Source organism: Papaver somniferum, chromosome 3, assembly GCF_003573695.1.
Source record: "Papaver somniferum cultivar HN1 chromosome 3, ASM357369v1, whole genome shotgun sequence".
Lineage (NCBI taxonomy): Eukaryota > Viridiplantae > Streptophyta > Magnoliopsida > Ranunculales > Papaveraceae > Papaver > Papaver somniferum.
Window position 1 is genome coordinate 32416439 of NC_039360.1, and position 21673 is coordinate 32438111.

A 21673-nucleotide genomic window follows, 5' to 3' on the forward strand; every position below is an offset into this window, starting at 1 on the left:
TCTCTTTAGTGAAAAATATCTTGATCAGCAACCAATTCTACAAGGCATTGATTTCATACCTTCCTCATCCAGTCCTCAATGGAGACAACTTGCATCAATTGTCCCTACCATGCAACATTCAATATTTCATGCGCATTGGAAATGGATTATCAACACCAATAAAATCCAATTGGATTCCACACTCACCAAATCTAGACCTAACATAAAGTTACCCAATCCGAATGGTAGTTGATATCATCGATATGATCTCTCATAACTGGAACCAGGAAAAATTAAGCACCCTTCCCAATCTTGTAGCCCAAAAAATCATAAACATCCAGCTTCCCCAAGATATCCCCCACGATAAAATTATCTTTCCATACTCAAAATCTGGAAAATATACTACCTCATCAGGATACAAATGTCTAATCCATGGTCAACCAACTCATACCTTCCTCCCACCTACCAAATTCCAGTGGATTTTACCGTGTCCACCAAAAATTCGGCCTTTCTTGTGGAAAAAAATCAATGAGGGTCTACCAACCTTCTCTCTTTTACACCACATCCATTTGACCAACTCCGACATTTTACCAGATACAACGCTGATCCGGAATTAGCAAGTCACCTATTAATTCACTATCCAACGACGAATACATCTTGGAACACCTTGTTCACTCAACTTTCAACCACACCAAACTCCAACTATCCCCCCACTTTAACACCATAGATATTTCCCAAATCCTACAACAATCAGCACCAGCATTTGTTATGTCCTCTTTTTGTTTTCTATTCTGGACTTTATGGATGGCTAGGAATGAACTATTATACCGCCAAAAGAAAACAATATCAGAAGAAATCTTAGCATGGGCTCAAAAACTGCAACATGAATTCTCTGCGGCAGTAGTTCCTTACTACCGATCCTACCAGGAGATGCACCGTTATTTAACCACCCAAAAAGTGGCAAAAAGATATCAATCATATCCGTAGGATGGGCCACTCCGAACATGAATTGGATTAAGATTAACACAAATGGGGCGCGGACTATATTGGCTCTAGCTCAACCTTTAGGAATTACGGTTGCCTTAATTGCAGAACTACATCTCTGGGATGATTGAAGAAATAAAGATTAGATTCCGACAGATCCCGCAGGCAGCTATTCAACACAGCTACATGGAAGGAAATCAAGCAGCAGATGGTTTGGCCAATCATGCAGCGGATGGAAGTCAAATGGAAAATTCATCAACCAAAATATATGACTAGACAATCCCGTTTTTCATTAGTCAAATTCTATATCTTGATTCCGTGGGTACCACATACCCACGTCAAATCATGACCTAATCTTCTATTAATAAAATGCATGCTTAAATTTTTTTTTTATTTTGGCCTCATTTTGTGAACCGTGAAGAGTATAAAAAATATTGTGTATTTCAATGCCAAATTAGTTCGGCCCAAATGGAGATTATAATTTATTCTCGATAATAGTTAGTACGTCTATTAAGAAATACAAATAATATTATATAGATTCACTCGGTAAATCCAAAATCTCAGATCTAAAACCCTTGTAATGTGCATGTTATTATACTCTATAAAGTGAATTTTGTGTATCAAAGGAGGAACTCATCAGTAATAGACACACTTAACTGTAAGTTGCAGAGAGAGACCTTACACAAACACAAGTACTAGTAGTATTGGCAACAACTTCGTTTTGTGGCTGCCTCTCCAACTGAGCTAGCATTTGGATAAATGGTTTGTAATGTTCTTCTTGTATTTTGAGTACATTTTAATTATTCAGAGATATATATAGTACTTGTCTTAGAGAAACATCAGCTAATTTGCTTAAATTCGTCTCATCATCAGGAAGAGAGCCGGTCGATTGCAGATACTGTAGATTACAAAGGATCTCCAGTCGATAAATCTAAAACCGGTGGTTGGGTACCAGCTGCTTTGATCCTTGGTTTGTTCCTGTTTCATTATTTTTCTTAATTGGTACAAACTATCATATACATCTATTTATTGGTCTATGTTCGATTCATGAATGAATATATACTGGTTCACAAAAGAATATACATGCAGTTTTTATCATAGTCCATCTAAGCCGTAAATTTTGGTAGGAATGTTGATTTTTTTCGAAAATGATTGAGCCCCGCACGAAAATCATATCAACCTGTCAAGGAGATGACAACCTTAACTGATGATACAGTAATGGTGTAAACATTTTGAGTCAAACATAGGAGTAAGTGAGGGTCAAGATGACAACCCTTAAAAAATTTTGAAAGGATAGCATATCGGGGTTGTCCTCATTCCAAGATATAAGATTCCCATGACAAATATAACATGGGTCGACGCTTATTAATATTAATATGTATCACAATAAGATTAAGAATTCATATTTAACACTAAACCTCAAGTAACTGAAAGTATAGACTATAGAGACAATGAATTATGATTTTGAGATGATCATCACTGATTATGATTGTACATTAATAATGTTACATGTTTGTTTCGATGATAAAGACTGTCAAGTTTTTGATAGGAATTGAAATATGCGAGAGGTTAACGACCATGGGTATAGCAGTAAACCTTGTAACATATTTAGGAGGGACGATGCATCTCCCAAGTGCTACTTCTGCAAATATCGTCACCGATTTCCTGGGAACGTCATTTCTTCTTTGTTTACTAGGAGGTTTCCTTGCGGATTCATACTTAGGCAGATACAGAACTATTTTGATTTTCGCTCTTATCCAAGGACTGGTAAGTCTTAATTATACTGCACGTACCTAGATTTCTAGCTTCAGCCTCAGCTCCAGTACTGCATATTGTTGCAACAACAATGAATGACGGTAGTTTTTTTCTTCAGGGTACTGCCGTGTTATCCATCTCGACAAAATTGCCGCAGTTACGTCCACCACCATGTAGCAACAGTATAAGCTCTGAAAAATGTGAAAAGGCAAATGGATTCCAAATGGGAATTCTATATCTTTCACTGTATCTAATTGCACTTGGCACTGGAGGACTTAAATCGTGTGTATCAGGATTTGGAACCGATCAGTTCGATGACAAGGACGAGAAGGAGAAGATTCAAATGGATCACTTCTTTCAACGATTATTCTTTTTTGTTAGCTTAGGTACTCTAACGGCTGTCACAGTTTTAGTCTATATACAAGATGAAGTAGGTCGAAGTTGGGCTTATGGTATCTGTTCAGTTTCAATTGTTATCGCCGTCTGTATTTATGTATCGGGGACTAAGAGGTATAGGTACAAGAAAATCACTGGGAGTCCTGCTGTTCAGATATTTCAAGTCGTTGCAGCTTCTGTAAAGAAACGGAAACTTGAATTTCCTACTAGTATCGAGTTAACGTACGAGGATTCACGCGAGGATCGGAGACTTCACCGCACAGATCAGTTCCGGTATGTGACTTCAAGCCACAATGGTTTTACTTAAAAGTACCCACTTGTATTAACGTTTACATTTTGATTTACAGTTTCTTGGACAAAGCTTCAATTATTGCTGGACACGACCAAAAACCTAAGCATTCGCCACCAAACCCCTGGCGGTTATGTTCAGTGACAAAAGTGGAGGAAGTGAAAATGATGATCAGATTGCTGCCAATTTGGGCGACAACAATCTTTTTCTGGACAACATATGGGCAGATGATGACGTTCTCTGTTGAGCAAGCTGCAACCATGCATAGGTCCATCGGGAATTTCCAGATTCCAGCAGGCTCTCTCACTGTCATCTTTGTTGCAGCGATTTTGATTACTATAGCTGTCTATGATCAGCTGGTGATGCCACTTTGGAAAAAGTGGAAAGGCACTCAAGGTATTACGCGCTCGCACACACATGCAGCGAATGCAGAACTTGCTCTCATACAACTTGGTCATGACATGGTTAAGCTTTATTTGAAACAGGATTTACAGATTTGCAAAGAATTGGTTTAGGGCTTATGCTGTCGACATTGGGAATGGCATTTGCAGCTATCTTTGAGGTTAAGCGTTTATCGGTTGCCAAGCATGCTGGTGATCACGTTGCCGCTAATTCAACCCTGCTAGTAAGCGCTTTCATCTTGATCCCACAGTTCGTCTTTGTTGGTTCCGGAGAAGCATTCATTTACACAGGTCAGCTTGATTTCTTCATAACTCGGTCGCCCAAAGGGATGAAGAGTATAAGCACAGGACTGTTCCTAACAACTCTATCACTTGGCTTTTTCGATAGTAGTTTCCTAGTCTCAGTTTTAAAGAAAATAACTGGCCGAAATGGTGGATGGTTAGCTGATAACATCAATGATGCAAGGCTCGACTGCTTTTACGGGCTTTTGGCTGTGTTAAGCTTCATTAACTTTGGATTGTTTATCTGGAGTGCAGTTTGGTACAAAAGAAATGCACCTAGTAAGAATTCTTCCGTGGAGATGGAAAGTATTAAAACTAACTCCTGCCGTCAAGCAAAGTGATTGCAGATTTTGGAATAGGTTTTACATAGCGTGTTCGTTTTCCTGTCTATGGCTCATGTAATTTATCATTTGATTTATGAGAACCTTTCAGGTATGAAATATACTTCACGGGCAACGCTTTTAAAACGTAGTAGATCTTATGAATCACAAAGCAATTTGTTGTTGCTGAACAATAAAGTGGTCGTGCCCGAGTGGTTATCGGGCATGACTAGAAATCATGTGGGCTCTGCCCGCGCAAATTCGAATCCTGCCTCCCACGCGACTTTTTTTTCTTTTTTCCCCCCTTCAAGTTCACTTATGAACTGCTGCATGATTTTTTCGTTCAACGTGATCCAACCGAAGTCGATATCATAGGGGTAAAGTCATTCAGAGTTGATACCGATGATCTTAGTTCAAAATAATACCAAATTCTTTATAGCCTACCAGAAATTGTAAGTAGAATTTAGACTGTTGTCGAATTTTTTTTTTGATAGGCTAAAGCTGGACCTAGGCCCCTATCCAAATCCAACCAGTTGGACTAGCCCCACTGCTAGACCCAACCCCGTCAAACCTCTCTATACAACTAATTAAATACAAATCTTTACCACGGTGGAAATCGAACCCCTGACTTCCTCCTTACTGGAGTTGATGGGATACCACTGAGCTATGCTCTTGGACCCAGAATGTTGTCGAATTTAAGCTACCAACAAGTTTTGAACTTAAGTGATGAAAATTAACACCACTGCGTGTTCGTTTTAGAGCATGGAATCATATTCCCAAGAAAGCAGAAGGAGCATCTGATGAACCCTCCTTACTATTTGTATACACTATCACGAAAAATGGGAAGTCTAATGGATTTGCTAGCTACGCGGATAAGGGTTTACATTGCAACAGTGCCAGTACTCTTATTCTTCATATGTTCCCTTGCGGTAAGACCAGACCCATTTAAACTATACTGAATATTAATTATACACTCTACAGTTGTAGCACTGGGATGAGTCACATGGCAGTTGCTGAGTGAACATGGTCTATATAAGGTGGTACAAAAGACACTAACAAAGATATCGAATATATGGTTATTCTCCAATGGAATAACTCTGATCGAACATGGTTGATATGCTTGTCTTCATGCCGTATAGCCACATACATGTGCAAAGATCTATAAGAAAATATTGACAACATCTGTCTCTTGAAAAGTACATGAACACTACGGGAATCCAAGACTCAAAAGGATGGTTTACTAACTTACTATGAATTGTGCGTTAACTTAACTTGGGCTTTTATCATGAAACATCTGACAGTACTTGGGATTGGGACACAGGTTCTGTTTGATCACAGGTTTCTACTGTTGCTCTGTATAGATTGCAAACGATATTGTTTCAAAATTAGTTATCTCAAAGTTGGTAGCTAGTTTTGCATGGCAGCTAATGGTGAGTACCAATTTTCTTGGGGGTGTACTAATTCATGGGTTAGAGATGTTTGTTCTATATATATATATTTCAATACGCCCCCGAGCGAATTGGTATCCCCTATTAGCAGTTTGGAGATTTGAAGTGGAAATAGAAGCTTCCTAACTTCAAGACTCGAGATTAAGACGGATCTAAGCACTAGGCAGTGGAGGGTTTTATTATGGTCTGTTTCTTCAGGTACTTTCCAGAAGATCAGAGTACTTGCACTCTCAGTAGTAGTGGAAGCCTTAATCTGATCAAATTGTACTGTGCACGATGCGTGTTGCTTAAATGGCTGGCCTGGTGGACACTACTTATGATTATATTTTGTATACCTCCATCGACTGAAAGGAACGTGACCAAAAAATTTGCTGGTACAAAACTTTACATTTGGTATTTTCACCGATGTTTTAGGATTAAGAAAATGATTATAGGGGACAAAATTTCAATACAACCATGAGATCAAATTAAAGTGGGTGTTGATTAAAAAATGGATACTTTGGCTTATAAGTGTCGGCGTACACACGCGAGTCACGCTGTGGGTGAGTTATGTCTGCGTGACAATGAAAGTTCAAGACACTTGTTAATCAAGTGTTGCTTCACAAAGCTCTAGTCCGGCCATGAAATGTTGCCTTAATCCAGAGGTTGCAGGTCATGAAGAGTTGCAAACAGTTGAAAGAAAAGAACTCCCAACAAATATTTTTGCAAACATACTTGAAAGATATAAACCTCTCCATGATTAAGGCAAAAAGAGTCGATTGCTTGGCATAATTGCGACATTCTAGAAGAGTTGAGGGCCGGGATTCTTGTTATCATTCAAATTAAGATATTAAAAAAGGATTAATAAAGTGCAAGTGATTAGCCACGTTTAATATGGATTGGAGTTTCAGACCCACCCCAGTCCCAATTGATAGAAGATCAAAAATATCGCAACAACTTCTCTAAATTAATAAAGTGCTGTAATTGGTGTCGATGATTGTTATCTTTCTCTTTTTAAATAGGAAAATGAAATTTTATTGATAATTGAATTAAGAAAGATTGTTTTGGTCATTTTGGATTAAAAGAGTTTATCCAAGTAGGCCAATTAACATTCCAATCTACTTTAACTGGTAGAGTTCTTGTATACTTTGCCAGAGAGTCCGCAATATCATTTACATATATCTGTGAACGTAGGTACAAGTCCAAAACTCAAATTCTGACAAAATAAATAAAACATCTCTTATTATGCTACTAGCATTGGTGGAGGCAGCTGGAAGCAAGGATGTGCCCTATCCAGTTCACTTCCAAGCCTAAAATTTTAATGAAAATGGACTTGCAAGTCCAATTAAGAAAGTTCGATGACCCTGACAGTATGTTGCTCCCCCATAGCTAGATTTCTAGCTCCGCCCCTGGTAACTAGCACCACCTCTGGTAATTAGCAGTCCATTTCACAGCTGTTGAATGACCCTGGATAGCACACACGACATTCATGCAGTCTCCTTCATGATGTAATCTCCTAATTCCACATTCCCTAGCCCGTAAAACTGACTCCAGTGCACCCAGCACCTCGGCTTGTTCTGGATCTATTGCATTTATTAGGATGCATTGCACTCCATTGCATTCACCTGTATTGTTTCTTAATACTCCCTCCGTCCCACTAATAAGTGACCTAGTTACTTTTAGATTTTGTCCCACCATTAACTGACCTATATCACTAAACAAAGAGATATTTCTAAAATTATCCTTTTAATTGATTATAAGAAATATAAGAAATATGCATAATTTGATAGTCATGTTTATATTCGTTACGTAGGTGTTTTAAAATGCTTTTCAATGGTACGAATTTTGCGAACATCCATGGTGTAGTTTGAGAGATAAATCATTTCAAAATTTCACTATTTATTATCCATAACGGTATAATTGTAAAAAGTGCTTAAAAATACTTTTCCCCTTGCTTGCCTTAAAAATTGTGCAAACTTGAACTATGTCTCTTAATAGTGGGACGGAGGGAGTATTAGTTTAACCAACCAAAACATTATTATCAATAAAGAATCATTAAAGTTGATTGTTTTCAACAGAGAGATGGGGGATGCCAAGTATGGATAACATGTGACACACTTCTTGCATTAGATGAGGGTTCAGTCAGATAGCTTCTCCACTCCTCTAAATGCTTTGCAATATTTGAAGCTATTACTGTTAGAGTACTGCTCGGTCGAACTCGCAAGCGTTGTTATCTCAAGCTTGTTTGTCAAGTTTAGTTGATCAAAACTATATACTTGATTTCTAGTCTACTTATATTTATGTCTCGGATTAGGATAGAATGTGTTGTTGAGCTTTAGACTTCACGGTGTTCACCAATTGAAGACGAAGATCTTCTGAGGAGCTTGGAGGAACTTCATCAACAAAAGGTATGTGGAGACTAAAACTTATCTATCACTCAGAAGTATATTATATTCTATCTTCTTATGAGACTAAGTCGTATATCTATATAGACTTTTACACTATACACATTTAATATTTTGAGCCGAGTTTATCTCGTTTATCTATTTCTCGAAATATGTGCTGGAAGCTTTTTGCTTTAGCTATGTTCATCACATTCTTGACGAGTTTAGTTGGAAACAATTTATTTGTTGGAAACTAAATATAATGTCAAAATATGTTCATGTGAAAATTACCTTTAACATCTTATATGATTTGTGTGAGACAGTCATTTGATGTTACCTTGGGAAGTTTCGTATTGATCATTCAATCGCTTGAAAATTACTTGAAGCTAATGGTTTGTGTGAGACAACCATTATCGTCTTCCAAGGATGTTTCAATGATTGAAATGGGAGTTTAGAAAAATTACCCATGTCTGGATATAACACAGTATGGATACCTAGTATGCGAACCGTATTGTGATGATTCAGGTTCGGAACTCTTGTTTGCGTACCTAGTATACGGATTTACCTAAGAAGGTCCGACACTCTTGTTTGCGTACCTAGTATGCGAACGGGTTTACCTGAGTTGGGTTCGGAACGGTTGTTCCCGAACCGGGTTTGCGAATAGCTTGACTAGGCAAAGGTCCGGAGCTGTTGTTCGCGTACCTGGTTGGCGAACATAGTGGTAAAGTTTTAGAATCGGTTATTATGATTCTATACTCATGAACTAAAACATTTGTAATCTAAGGAATTCAATCTTTTCAAACCATGGCTTGATGTTCATGAATTGATTCTTATATAAGTACTTTATACGATTACGAATCAAACCGATTTTGATTCAATTTGTTCATATATATTTCTATGAGATAGTGAACAATTTAACAACTCTATTTAAAACACAATTAGATTCATTTGATTATCTTTTATGATTGGTTGATATTCATATTTGATCTAGAAGTGTTAGTTGGATACGGCTAAGACAAAAGTGTTCCTATGGATAACTTCGGTTAACTGTTATTGAGCCAACTCAATATACACGTTTAGGTACAGTAACCCATATCTAAATGAACGTATATTTCATTTGTGTGTAACAATCTAAGACCATCTAACGATGGAGATTGATTTCTTTATTTTTAAGCAGACTTAGATTGAATCTTAAATCAGGTTTTCATCTAACGATGAATATTAAATGCTTTGTCACTAAGCTATCTTAGCTTTGATTGAAAGCAACCCTGATTTGAAAGACTATATAAGGGAGAACTCTAGCAACGGGAAAACCTAATCCCTACACTTCTGTGTGTTTCTAGTTATGTACTAGAGTTGGATCTCCTCTAACCTAGGTTATTCCAAAACCATTATAGGTTAACAATTTTAAGACTTTCTGGGATTCGTGAAGCCAGATATAACTATTTTCTCTATAGTTGCGTCTTCTGATCTTACTTGTTCTATCATATTGAGTTTTATCTTCTCTAAGATTTAGTCGAGACTTATCTCCGATAAGTAAGATATAAAAAGTAATCACAACAGTTCTTCGTCTCAGATTCTTGTGATTCCGCAATAACTTTTCCTGTTAATCAGTTAGGTTATTGTGAGGTAACTAATATTTCTAGGCTGTTATTCGGGAGTATAAGACCTGATTATTTGTTGGTTCATGTTCACCTTGATTTATCAAAAGACAGAACAAAACCGAATAAAGAATATACATATCTGTGGGAGACAGATTTGTTTATAACTTTTCGACTTTGGGTCATACCAACTCTTAGTTGTGGGTAAGATCATCTAAGGGAATCAAGTACGCAGAATTCAGCGTAGTTCTAGAGGCGTAAAGAACGCGACTGTACCTTAATCGGTGTGATACTAAGTTAGGTCTCAACTACATTACAGTCTGAAGTTAACTTGTAGTAGGCTAGAGTCTGTAGCAGCTTGATACAGTGTGGTTTTCAAATCTGGACTAGGTCCCGGGGTTTTTCTGCATTTGCGGTTTCCTCGTTAACAAAGTTTCTGGTGTCTGTGTTATTTCTGAAAAAGCAGGGGTCTAATAACCACACCCAATATTTCGTTCGACAATTTGTACGGACTAACTCCAATATAATTCCAAGAGAATCAACTAGACAGTCAGACTCAATCAAGAAAATATATCCAAGAGTTATATCTCTGTTTCTCAATGTAATCATCAAATCAAGCAGATGGAATCCGTGATCCTGATTATTATGAGAAACAACTTGAACAATACCAAATACCAACGTTCAAGTGTCAATCAATTTCAATCAACAACCAAAGGTTGGATTTACCAATTGATTGAACTACGCAGAACCTGTGATATTTCAATTATGTAAAAAAAATATTATGCAGAAAAGAAATAACATAGACACCAGAAGTTTTGTTAATGAGGGAACCGCAAATGCAGAAAAACCCCGAGACCTAGTCCAAATGTAAGCACCACACTGTATTAAGCCGCTACAGACTCTTGCATACTACAAGTGAACCACAAACTGGAATATAGTTGAACCCTAACCAATCTCACACTGATTAAGGTACAATCGTGTTCCTTATTCCTCTAAAACCACGTCGATCGGATTCTGCGTACTTGATTTCCTTAGCTGATCTCACCCACAACCAATCTCACACTGATTGGGTTATTGTGAGGTGACTAATATTTCTAGGAAGCTCTTCGGGAGTATCAGACCGAATTATTAGTTGGTTACTGTTCACCTTGATTTACATAAAATCTAGTGACACAAACGGAGAGAATAAGGTAAGCTTCATGCATTTACATAAAAATAAAATTCATTTGCTGAGTCAATTATTATTATTTTTTTGAATACTGAAGTTTTTTATTATTTGTATAATTGCACTAGACTAGTTTTAAACTTTTGTTTTTCTCAAATAACATGAAGGTTCTATCTTGGAATGTATATGGTTTTGGTAATAAGAATACAAGAAATCATCTTCAAATGCTGGTTAGATGTCATGATCCCTCTATAATATTTCTCTCTGAAATTATGATCAAAACCAAAAGAATACAATTTCTAACTGCTAGCTATAAATATCCAAATGTCGTCTTCTGCAATCTTATGATTTTGTCTGAAAGGATTTGCTTGTTATAAAAAGATGGTCTTGGCATGAAGGTTACAGATGCCCAATACAATTGAAAATGATAGGGTACCAAGTACACAACCAACTTTTTCGTTTGGACCTATATGACAAAAATCTAATACTATCAACAAGTAGATCTTCAGAAAAGATCATTGTATATGATTGTATATACGGTTTATATTTCTTGTATAATCAATAGTATAGATAAAAGATCCATGTGCCTGATTATGTACAAGAGTTCTTGGATGATCTCGAAAATTAATATCCAAGATCAACCTAGTATGTACTCGGAACTGTACACGAATCGAATTCCAACAAGAACAAGTGTTATAATTTATATTTTAAGATACAAATTCACAATAAAAAGTCTTATAGGTTATGTACTGTTTGAGTTAAAACTGACTAGGTTGATTATTGAGTCACTTGTTTTTACTTTAATTATATCAAACACGAAATATAATTCAGAAGTAAAAAAGTAAAGCAGGACACAAGGAATTTTGTTAACGAGAAAAACTGCAACTGATGAAAAACACCAGGACCTTGTCCATCTTGAAGACCACACTGTATTAAACCGCTATAGACTCAAGCATATTATCATACTTCGGACTGGAATGTAGTTGAGACCGAATTAACCATCCAAGCGATTCAGCTATAGTCGTGCCCCTTACGTCTCTTGAACCTGGCAAGACTCTACGCACTTGATTCCCTTAGCCGACGTCCGTTACAGCCTAAGAGTTGCTTCAATCTCAGTGAATACTTTTTCATATTTTTCTTTCATAGAATATCTATTTGGTTTCCTTTTAGATGTGAATCAAGGTTTTAGAAACTTGCGTTTGTTTTGAACAACTATCAGGTAAAAAGTAGATATCATAACAAACTTATAGATTAGGGTTTGTACTCTTCAAAACTTGAAGAGATACCTAATTTATTCTAAAATAAGAACAAATAGAATAAATCTAGAGAGATCTTGTAAAACTTCTTAAATAATTTATGAGACACATTATAGGAAGTTTTCTTTCTAATTTATATTTTGACCAACTAGTATCGATCTACGATCTTAGATTGAAATCTATCAAATCTAGTGTTTATGATGAACAATCCTTGAATTCTTGGACCTTGGAAAATATAAGAATAATTGAAGTCACCAAAATATAAGTTGTGTGACTATATAAAATAATTTGGTTGAACTTGGTGTTTGAGTAGGAAGATACTGTTGACAGTTAGTAAAAAAAAATTTAAATTTTCCATGCATACCTTTATCCCAAAGCTTATCCAATGTGATGATTTCGTTTCTCGGACTGTCTTGGATGGGGCCGAGACACTGAGACAAAGATGTATCGCCGAGATGACCAGGCGGAATTCTAGAGTGAACAATTATCATTGTTAGAGAACTTACAATTATGGTCGATAAAATATGCACTGATATTATTGGAAATTTGAAGAAAATGGAGAAAAATGGGCTAAGGTTCCAGAGGTTGAGATCCATTCTTTGATGGTTTTCATTAACTTGTACTTTTTTTATGGCGTGAAGCGAAGGAATCCTTCTAATGAACAGTGATTATGAGAAGATCATCTCATATATGTAATTCATCGAGTTTCTGATTAGATGGTTTATGATGGAGATCCCCGAAATTACAATGAGAATTCCAAAAAAACAAAAAGCTTACAAGTAAGGGACTTTCAAACCATATCCCGTAACCCAAAACATGAAGACCGAACACGTAACCAGAATCTCCTTTAACCCGAATCCCCAAACCCGAATCTCCATCGGACAATCGAAACGTAACCATAGAACAGTAACACCTGCCTTTATGAGAGAACTTGAATCGGTGAAGCTAGATTCACAGCTCAACAAAACAATTTTTTTAATATCCAAAGGAGAGAATACTCTTCCCAAAGAAGAGGAGGTACTCGAAATCTCATAGTGAATCTCAATTTTTCCTGCTGGTACAAAGAAAGATCACCATAGAACTCGACTGAGCTTTATTTTCCACCGAATAAGATTAAATTCAACACTACTCTTGAGCAAGGTAGTCAATATCGGTTATACAGGCCGATATTACAGGTTTTTATCGGATATCGAATTATAAGATATCGAAAATATCGGCGATACAAAGAAGGAGCGATATTATCGGTTGTACAGGCCGGTACAGACCGAGATATCGGTTTGTACACCGATAACATTGATTTCGTGAATGAATTTTTCATCAACATGCATCTAGTCTTGGGTCGTGCTATCCCGCACTGCCGCACGGGATTGAATTGTAAGCTAGCAGCTAACTGTCGTTAGATCAAAGATCCAACGATATATAGTCTGCCTATGATTTCATACCGGAATACATCTGTCAAAAGAATTTGAAATTATACACTCACCATCAAACTTATCAATTTTCTAATTAGCACAAAAACTGGAAAATTGGGTTTTGCTTTATCAAATCATGAGAAAAACTTTGGTCGATAAAAAACAAATCAGGCGTTTTGATTACTGATTTTTCTAATCTGCCATCAAAAGCTGCAATGGACAACGGGTAAGAAAAAGATAGAAACAGTAAGAAAATCATAGTGCTCAATTTTAGTTTGCCTGCTATGATTTCATTAGGAAAACTTGCTCAAACAATGAGATACATTCCAATATTCAAAAATCACCCATGAAGGGATATGCAAGCCCTTATTTACTGTAAATGGTTCAATCATAGTTTCTACTATAATTTAATAAAGAAGCATCTGTTATATGAGTTGATTCATAGGCAAAAATAAGTAGAGAGAAGAAACTGAATAAGAAAACCCCTATTTTTCTTACTGCTGGATTTGTAAGGGAAGCGGTTCCAAATCTGTATTCATTTAGCGTATGGAGTCGAGGATTTTGGGGTGTTGAACTGATCTGGTAATTATTTTGTCCATGAAATTAATTCAATCAAACATTTTCACACAAGAACTGGGTGAATCAATGTATGTCAATCAAATAGAGGTTGTGAATTACAGATCATTAGGTAAAGATGGAGCGGAGAAACGAATGTTTTGCTTCATTCTTGCAATCTGTCGAGAAAGAAAAAAGAAAAGAATGTTAAAAAGATGAAGTTTTAAGGACGTCTTTATAATTTAATTCTTTAAAAGAAGTACCCTTATCCTAGAGATGTGAAATCCATCGATCTAGCAACAATCTAACGGTAGGTGGGTTGCTAGCTTATAATTATGTCCCGTACTGCCATGTGGGATAGCACTGGCCTCTAGTCTTTACAGACAAGTATAATTGTAATTGAAGAAAATAAAAAGACCTAATATATTTATAATATAAAAAAAATCAATGACTATCGTGCATAGTTTTAACTTCCAAGTTTTTGACCATCTTTTGTTTTATAATTTGATACTCTTGATTTGATTTAATGTGGAAGACACAGAATCCACAAAACAATTGAAGCAAAAAAAAAAAGAAGAAAAAGCCGAAATTTTAACCGAGATTGAACAATTTCGACAAATTTTTCGGTAGACACTCGTTTTGGGTGTTTTGACGAAATTGTTAATATCGGCTCCTCTACCACCGAAAACGAAAAATTATGGAAATCTCGGCGGAGAAAGCCGAAATCGACTACACCGAGCTTATCCTCAAAATAATTCAAAAAGAATAAAAATAAATCAAAAGTGGGCAGGAGTTTGTACTGTTATTCTCTATGCTCTACGTGGTTGTATGATCATCCTCGTAAATCCAACCATAGTCCCACTTCCATGGTGGAAGTCGCCTTCATTATGTGAACCTACAAGCTTACTATCTGAGTTGTACCAAATCCCCGGGCGGAAAGTTGAATGGGATTTGTATGTTTGATTCATGTTCATCGATAAGATACACAAAATAAAAAAAGCAAATCCAGTATATTTGTACTGTACACATCAAAGGCAAACAACTTTCAATTGTAGGGTATAAAAATAACGCACTAACTTTCAATGTGGTTGAAATTTTTTCATACCAAAATCCTTTGCTAAAATCAAGCAACATTCGTATTCCATCAAAGAAGAAAAAAAGCAAAAAAATGAGGTAGTGATTAAACAAATCTTCTTAGCCATTAGAATGTTCAAAAGATTCCCATAATTCTTTCTTCTTTCTTTCCAGATTAACTCAGAACACCTTTTTCTCCTCCAAAGAAGTCTAATATTTTTTCTTTTCTTCTCCTTTTACAAAAAAAAGAAGAGAAAGAAGAATCACATGAGAGTTACCCCGAACTACCGGCTTAAAAGATTAGGTGTATGTCTAAGACTTGTAAACCACGCAAATACAAATGATTAAGGCGATGTGAGCTTATCGAAATCCATATTATTGAAAAGTTAATCTTGCATGGTCCTGATAACTCCCGTGAATACGGTAACTCTGGGCAACAATCTTGGCAATGTACGTGAAAATAATTTTTATATGAATTAGGAAAGCTTGTTATAAAAAGTTATAGAAGTGCAATTATGCATATTTGGTTGACTTATAGAGTATGTCGCTATCTTTATTCTCTGGTAGTCAACTCTAATGTGGCAGTCGCAATTAGACATGAAAATGGGAAGAGAGCTGCAGAGATAATATAGTAATTGTTGGTGGTGGCTTGTCATCTCTTCTCATACTAAGATGAACAAAATGTCTTATTGATTGGTTTTGCTGTTGAAAGTTGAACCGAATTCAAACAGTACAAAGTATATACGTTTTGTGTGCATAGGTTCTAGGAAACAGAAGTGTGTCGATTGCAATATTTGAGGTCATTTCTGAATCCCGTGCAAGGGTGAGCCATTGTATATTAGATATAATGGAAAATGGGTCATTTGTCCAAATATTTTTAAAACATGGTTCAAATGGACGAGTAAAAATTATTATGGGTGAAATGAACACCAAAAAAATAGCAAGGATGTAACTGGATTCATCATGACTTTAACTTAAAAATTAGCAAGGATGAAAATGGATGCATCCTGATGTAAATTAAAAATAAGAAAAAGTATTTGAAAATGGGTAGGATGAAACTGTTTACATCCTGGCTATTTTTTCATTTTTGTCCATTTAAACAATATCAAAATATAAGTGTCCTTTTCATCCAGGAATTGTTGATTTTGGTCTTTTTAACCAATTTTGTGTAGATATAAAGGGTTCATGTCGTTAGGAGAATTAGGAAATGAATAAAATTGGATTTAGAATGGTTTGGTGAAGATATGAGACGATTTGAAATATGCAACAGCTTTTTATCATGAAAATAGAAAATGAAGAACTTTCAATTTCTGCAAGTAGGAGACTTGGGCACTCTGACCGTAGATACATCAGGCTTATTGTACCAGAAAATTGTAGCATCTACCCAATGGAATTTGGCATTGTGTTTCCAACGGGTCTCCAAGACCTAGTCTCTTCTAAAATCTGATATGACTTCACTTTAGAATCCTTCGAGTGAAGGCCATAATACCAGTCTTTTAAAAGATCTAATAGAGAACGAATGAGAATCCGCTGAAGAGATGAGAGGCGGACAATGGCCACAGAAGAACTCCGATCGAGAAAAAAAAGTGTCCGTCGATATCAGAGAGATGTGCGCCAAGTGGTAATTTTAAAAAGATAGGTTATCAACAGACCCACACCGGTGACCAGCATTGGATCAGTCGGGTCAGCATGCGTGTGTTTGTGGTGCTACAAAAGTCCCATCTCTGGCAGAATTGTGGTAATCTAAATGGCCATGCCGTGTGAAACTATGGTTATTTTAAAATGGAAACACAGTGGCTTGGTTCGAGACTTCTGAGTCCTTTAAATTGCCACTCTAACGTTAACTTCGACCAAATTAAATTATTTTAAAATGGAAAACGAAAAATATGAACAAATATTCGGGTTCATGTAGGGTTCTAGAGCGGGCTCATACGGCATCCAGTATTCAAATAATCCACGTATGTAAGTGCCAAAACGGTCTAAATGAAGATAACGTTATAGATCAAAACACACAGACTACTATATGATTGAATTTTAACAACATACTGCTCTGCTTAAATAATTGAGTGATGATCAGTATTCTCGTGTCAGACGACCCCAAACTCAGAATATTGGGTTCACATGGCTCTCGTCCAATTATCAAAAGACTTGGTCGGTATTGTTTTGATAAACCACAAAACAAAATAGCAACCTAAATAAAAATAAAAATAAAAATAGATAGGTTGGAAATCATTTTTTTGGGAATGAAAATCCAAAATATACCCAGACAATAATGCGAGTGTGGTATAACTCTATAAAGTGAGTGTCTTCAGAAGTTTGTGTATAAAAGGAACGCAACTTCACAGACATACTCAGTTGTAAGTTTCTGAGCATCTCTATCCAACTTACACAAACACAAGTAGTAGTAGTAGTTTTGTTTCTTGCTGCTTCTTCTCCAACTTCGGATAAATGGTTAGTAATATGCTTCTTTGCCAGTTCAGTGTAATCTGTGTACATTTTACTGTATTTGTCCATCAAGAACACAAAAGCTAATTTTTAGTTAATTAAATTTATCTCATCAGGAAGGGAATAAGGCGAGCTGGTCGATTGCAGATACGGTAGACTACAAAGGTTTTCCGGCCGATAAATCGAAAACCGGTGGCTGGATACCAGCTGTTTTGATCCTAGGTTTGTTTCATTACGCATCATCATTCTTTACAGTTTTAGATGATCAGGATTCAGACTATATATGTTGGTCGATTCAGTTGGATTAATTAATTATATATAGTTAAGTAGATTCCAGTATTAGCAGCATTTCCATTTTCATTTTTGTCAAAGTTCGATTCGAATATAGTACATGCAGTTATTCACTGCAACAGTCTTTTAGTATTCGATAAGTGAGGGTGATCAGAATGGTCAGATAAAAGGCTTAAAAGAAGGAAAGAAAAGCATATGGGCAAACGGAATAGATTGTCTTCATGCCCAGCCTAGCTAGATAATTATATTCCCATGACAAAATAATGAGACATACAATCAGATAAAAACGTACACGGATCACTATAAGTACTATTTTTTTAAAAAAATTATGGAACGTCAGTTTCATTAACCCTAGTACATTTCTAGTCTAATAAAGTAGTTCAAGATTAATATTCAAGACATAGATTGATTTTTGAGGATGCGTCAAGAAGTATATTTCCATCGGCCAAGACCAATAGTTTCGTACACAAACTTCTGGTCCAGGCACGACCAAAAGAGACCTGTCTGTATCCCAATTTCTAATAGTTTTATTTGTGTGATCTGTGACAAACCATGAGAAAAACAGTAAAAGAATTTCCATCAGTTTTCCAATCCGTTAACTGATCGAGGATTTTATTGATAAATGTTAAATGTTTATTTTGCTGATAAAATTGTATGTATTTTTTGTTGTAGGAATTGAAATATGCGAGAGGTTGACAACCATGGGAATAGCAGTGAACCTTGTGACATATCTAGGAGGAACGATGCATCTCTCAAGTGCTACTTCTGCAAATATCGTGACCGATTTCATGGGAACATCTTTCCTCCTCTGTTTGCTAGGAGGTTTCCTAGCAGATTCATACTTAGGCAGATACAAAACTATTGCCATTTTCGCTGTTGTCCAAGGACTGGTAAGTTCTACATCACCTAGATTTTCAGCAATCAAGTTTCAGGCTGTCAGCTACAATATTAGCGTATTGTACAGAATGCAACGAACAATTAATGACGGTATTTTTTTTAATTTAGGGAACTTCCATGTTAGCTTTATCAACCAAACTGCCGCAGTTACGTCCACCACCATGTAACAACAATATAGGCCCTGAAAAATGTGAAAAGGCCAACGGAATCCAAATGGGAGTTCTATATCTTTCACTGTATCTAGTTGCACTTGGCACTGGAGGACTTAAAGCGTGCGTATCAGGATTCGGAACCGATCAGTTTGACGAGAAAGACAAGAAGGAGAAGACTCAAATGGATTACTTCTTTCAAAGATTTTTCTTTTTCGTTAGCTTGGGTACTCTATTGGCTGTCACAGTTTTGGTTTACATACAAGATCACGTCGGTCGGAGTTGGGCTTATGGTATCTGTTCAGTCTCGATTTTTACCGCCATCTGTATATTCTTATCGGGGACTAAGAAGTACAGGTACAAGAAAAGCTTTGGGAGTCCTGCTGTTCAGATATTTCAAGTCATTGCGGCTTCTATAAAGAAAAGGAAGCTTGAATTTCCTTCTAGTATTGAGTTAGCTTACGAGGATTCATCCGAGGATCGGAGAATTCAGCATACAGATCAGTTTCGGTATGTCACCACAAGCCACAAGGATGTTACTTATTAGTACTATCGGGTACTTACGTGTACTAACGTATATATACATTTTGTGTTGCAGTTTCTTGGACAAAGCTTCAATTGTTGCTACAGAAGACGAGAAGTATAAGCATTTGCCACCAAACCCCTGGCAGTTATGCTCAGTGACAAAAGTGGAGGAGGTGAAAATGATGATCAGATTACTGCCAATTTGGGCGACAACAATCCTATTTTGGACCACATATGCACAGATGATGACATTCTCTGTTGAACAAGCTGCAACCATGCACAGGTCAATAGGGAGTTTCCAGATTCCTGCAGGCTCTCTCACTGTCTTCTTTGTAGGAGCTATTTTGATAACTATTGCAGTCTATGATCAGCTGGTAATGCCACTCTGGAAAAAGTGGAAAGGAACTCAAGGTATTATACGCCACGCCGAACTTGGTCCCATTATGCAAAATTAATGATGCATATAATTTGGTCAATGACATAGTTGAACTTTATTTGGAACAGGATTCACAGATATGCAGAGAATTGCCATTGGGCTTATGCTATCAACATTAGGGATGGCATTTGCAGCTATTTCCGAGGTTAAGCGTTTGTCTGTCGCCAAATATGCTGGTGATCACATTGCAGCTAATTCGACTCTACCAGTAAGCGTTTTCATCTTGATCCCACAGTTCATCTTTGTTGGTTCTGGAGAAGCATTCATTTATACAGGTCAGCTTGATTTCTTCATAACCCGGGCGCCCAAAGGGATGAAGAGTATGAGCACAGGACTCTTCTTAACAACTCTATCACTTGGCTTCTTCGTTAGTAGTTTGCTAGTCTCAATTATAAAGGCAATAACTGGCCGAAATGGTGGTGATGGATGGTTAGCCGATAATATCAACGATGCTAGGCTCGATTACTTCTACGGGCTTTTAGCTGTGTTAAGCTTGGTTAACTTTGGATTGTTTATTTGGAGTGCAATTTGGTACAAAAGAAATGCACCTAGTAAGAATTCTTCCGTGGAGATGGAAAGTATTAAAACCATCTCCTACGACGAAGAAAAGTGATTGCAGAATTTGGAATAGGTTTTGTGTTTTCTGTTCTTAGCTTCAAGATATATTGTAATGGCTCAATAATTCATGTAATTTTGTATCTGTGCACACTCAAATCTGAACTTGTGTAAAAGCATATCGCTTTCTGTGAATCGGTGTTTCTTGTCATTTGATTCTTGAGAACCTTTCAGTAATGAAACATGCAACACTATATGAGAGCAACAGATACATACGAACACGACCTCTCCAAAGCTTTCGTACCTGAAAGGGAATTCCTGAAAAACTACTAAACCAAAAAAAGAAGTGAATGTTATTCCGTAACTTTCGTGCCTAAATCATTGAATTGCAATTTCAAAAAGCAATACAGGGAGTTAAGACTACTGAAACCTCATAAAGTAGTGGGTGTTATTCGGGAGGGAAGCCTCTCCAAACCTTTCAATCCCCGTAATGCACTTCTAGAAGATGCAGGCATACTCTACTGGAGCCACAAAAGGTAGTGGATGAGATCCACGTTATTACTCGTAGGCGAATCAAGTTATATTCCTTCATGCTTATCGAACACTGCACCAACTCCTACATCTACTTGCCACAAGTCTCAACTGATTGGGGGTCCCCAAATAGCACTTGGATCAGAACAATTGGAGTCTTGAGGACACCTGGCCTGGATGTGCAGGGCAAGATTTATATGCAACTATTAAAGCTAGTTCAACCTTCAGTCTCAAGGGTCCCAACACCAGAAACTTGGTCTTTGATATTGGCTGTCAGTGCAGCATCTCAACATCACTCGACTCTGAGTTCGTTTTGATACTGCAGCTGAAACAATATCCCAATTAACTTTAGCTCATGAAGCTGGCCATTGAGATAAGCTCCAAGAATGAGCTAAATCCTCCATTGAATTTGGAAACGCTCATGCCCGTCTACCTTGAGAAACCAACATGGACCAAAATCTGTGAGCTATTCTGCAATCTTATCCCTTTGTGTTCAAGCATAAGGAGTTGATTTTAGGGGGAATAGCATTCTTCCAAATGAAAGTGCCGAGGAAATTGCCAACT

The 21673-nt window shown here is 36.8% G+C and overlaps 2 protein-coding genes across 2 annotated transcripts; both read left to right on the forward strand.

The window, feature by feature from the left end:
* The first annotated feature begins 1612 nt into the window (after nucleotides 1-1612).
* LOC113361112 (protein NRT1/ PTR FAMILY 6.2-like) lies at nucleotides 1613-4458 on the forward strand. The gene is made up of 6 exons (XM_026604469.1): nucleotides 1613-1725; nucleotides 1837-1933; nucleotides 2513-2730; nucleotides 2837-3387; nucleotides 3462-3799; nucleotides 3889-4458. Exons 1-6 carry the CDS (start codon nucleotides 1723-1725, stop codon nucleotides 4425-4427), a joined length of 1746 nt encoding a protein of 581 aa, XP_026460254.1. The 5' UTR covers nucleotides 1613-1722; the 3' UTR covers nucleotides 4428-4458.
* Nucleotides 4459-17395: 12937 nt separating this feature from the next.
* Nucleotides 17396-20794, forward strand: LOC113355765 (protein NRT1/ PTR FAMILY 6.2-like). Its single transcript, XM_026598715.1, has 6 exons — nucleotides 17396-17731; nucleotides 17842-17947; nucleotides 18689-18906; nucleotides 19022-19572; nucleotides 19661-19998; nucleotides 20092-20794. The coding sequence occupies exons 1-6, from the start codon at nucleotides 17729-17731 to the stop codon at nucleotides 20634-20636; spliced, it is 1761 nt and encodes a 586-aa protein (XP_026454500.1). The 5' UTR covers nucleotides 17396-17728; the 3' UTR covers nucleotides 20637-20794.
* Nucleotides 20795-21673: the final 879 nt, after the last annotated feature.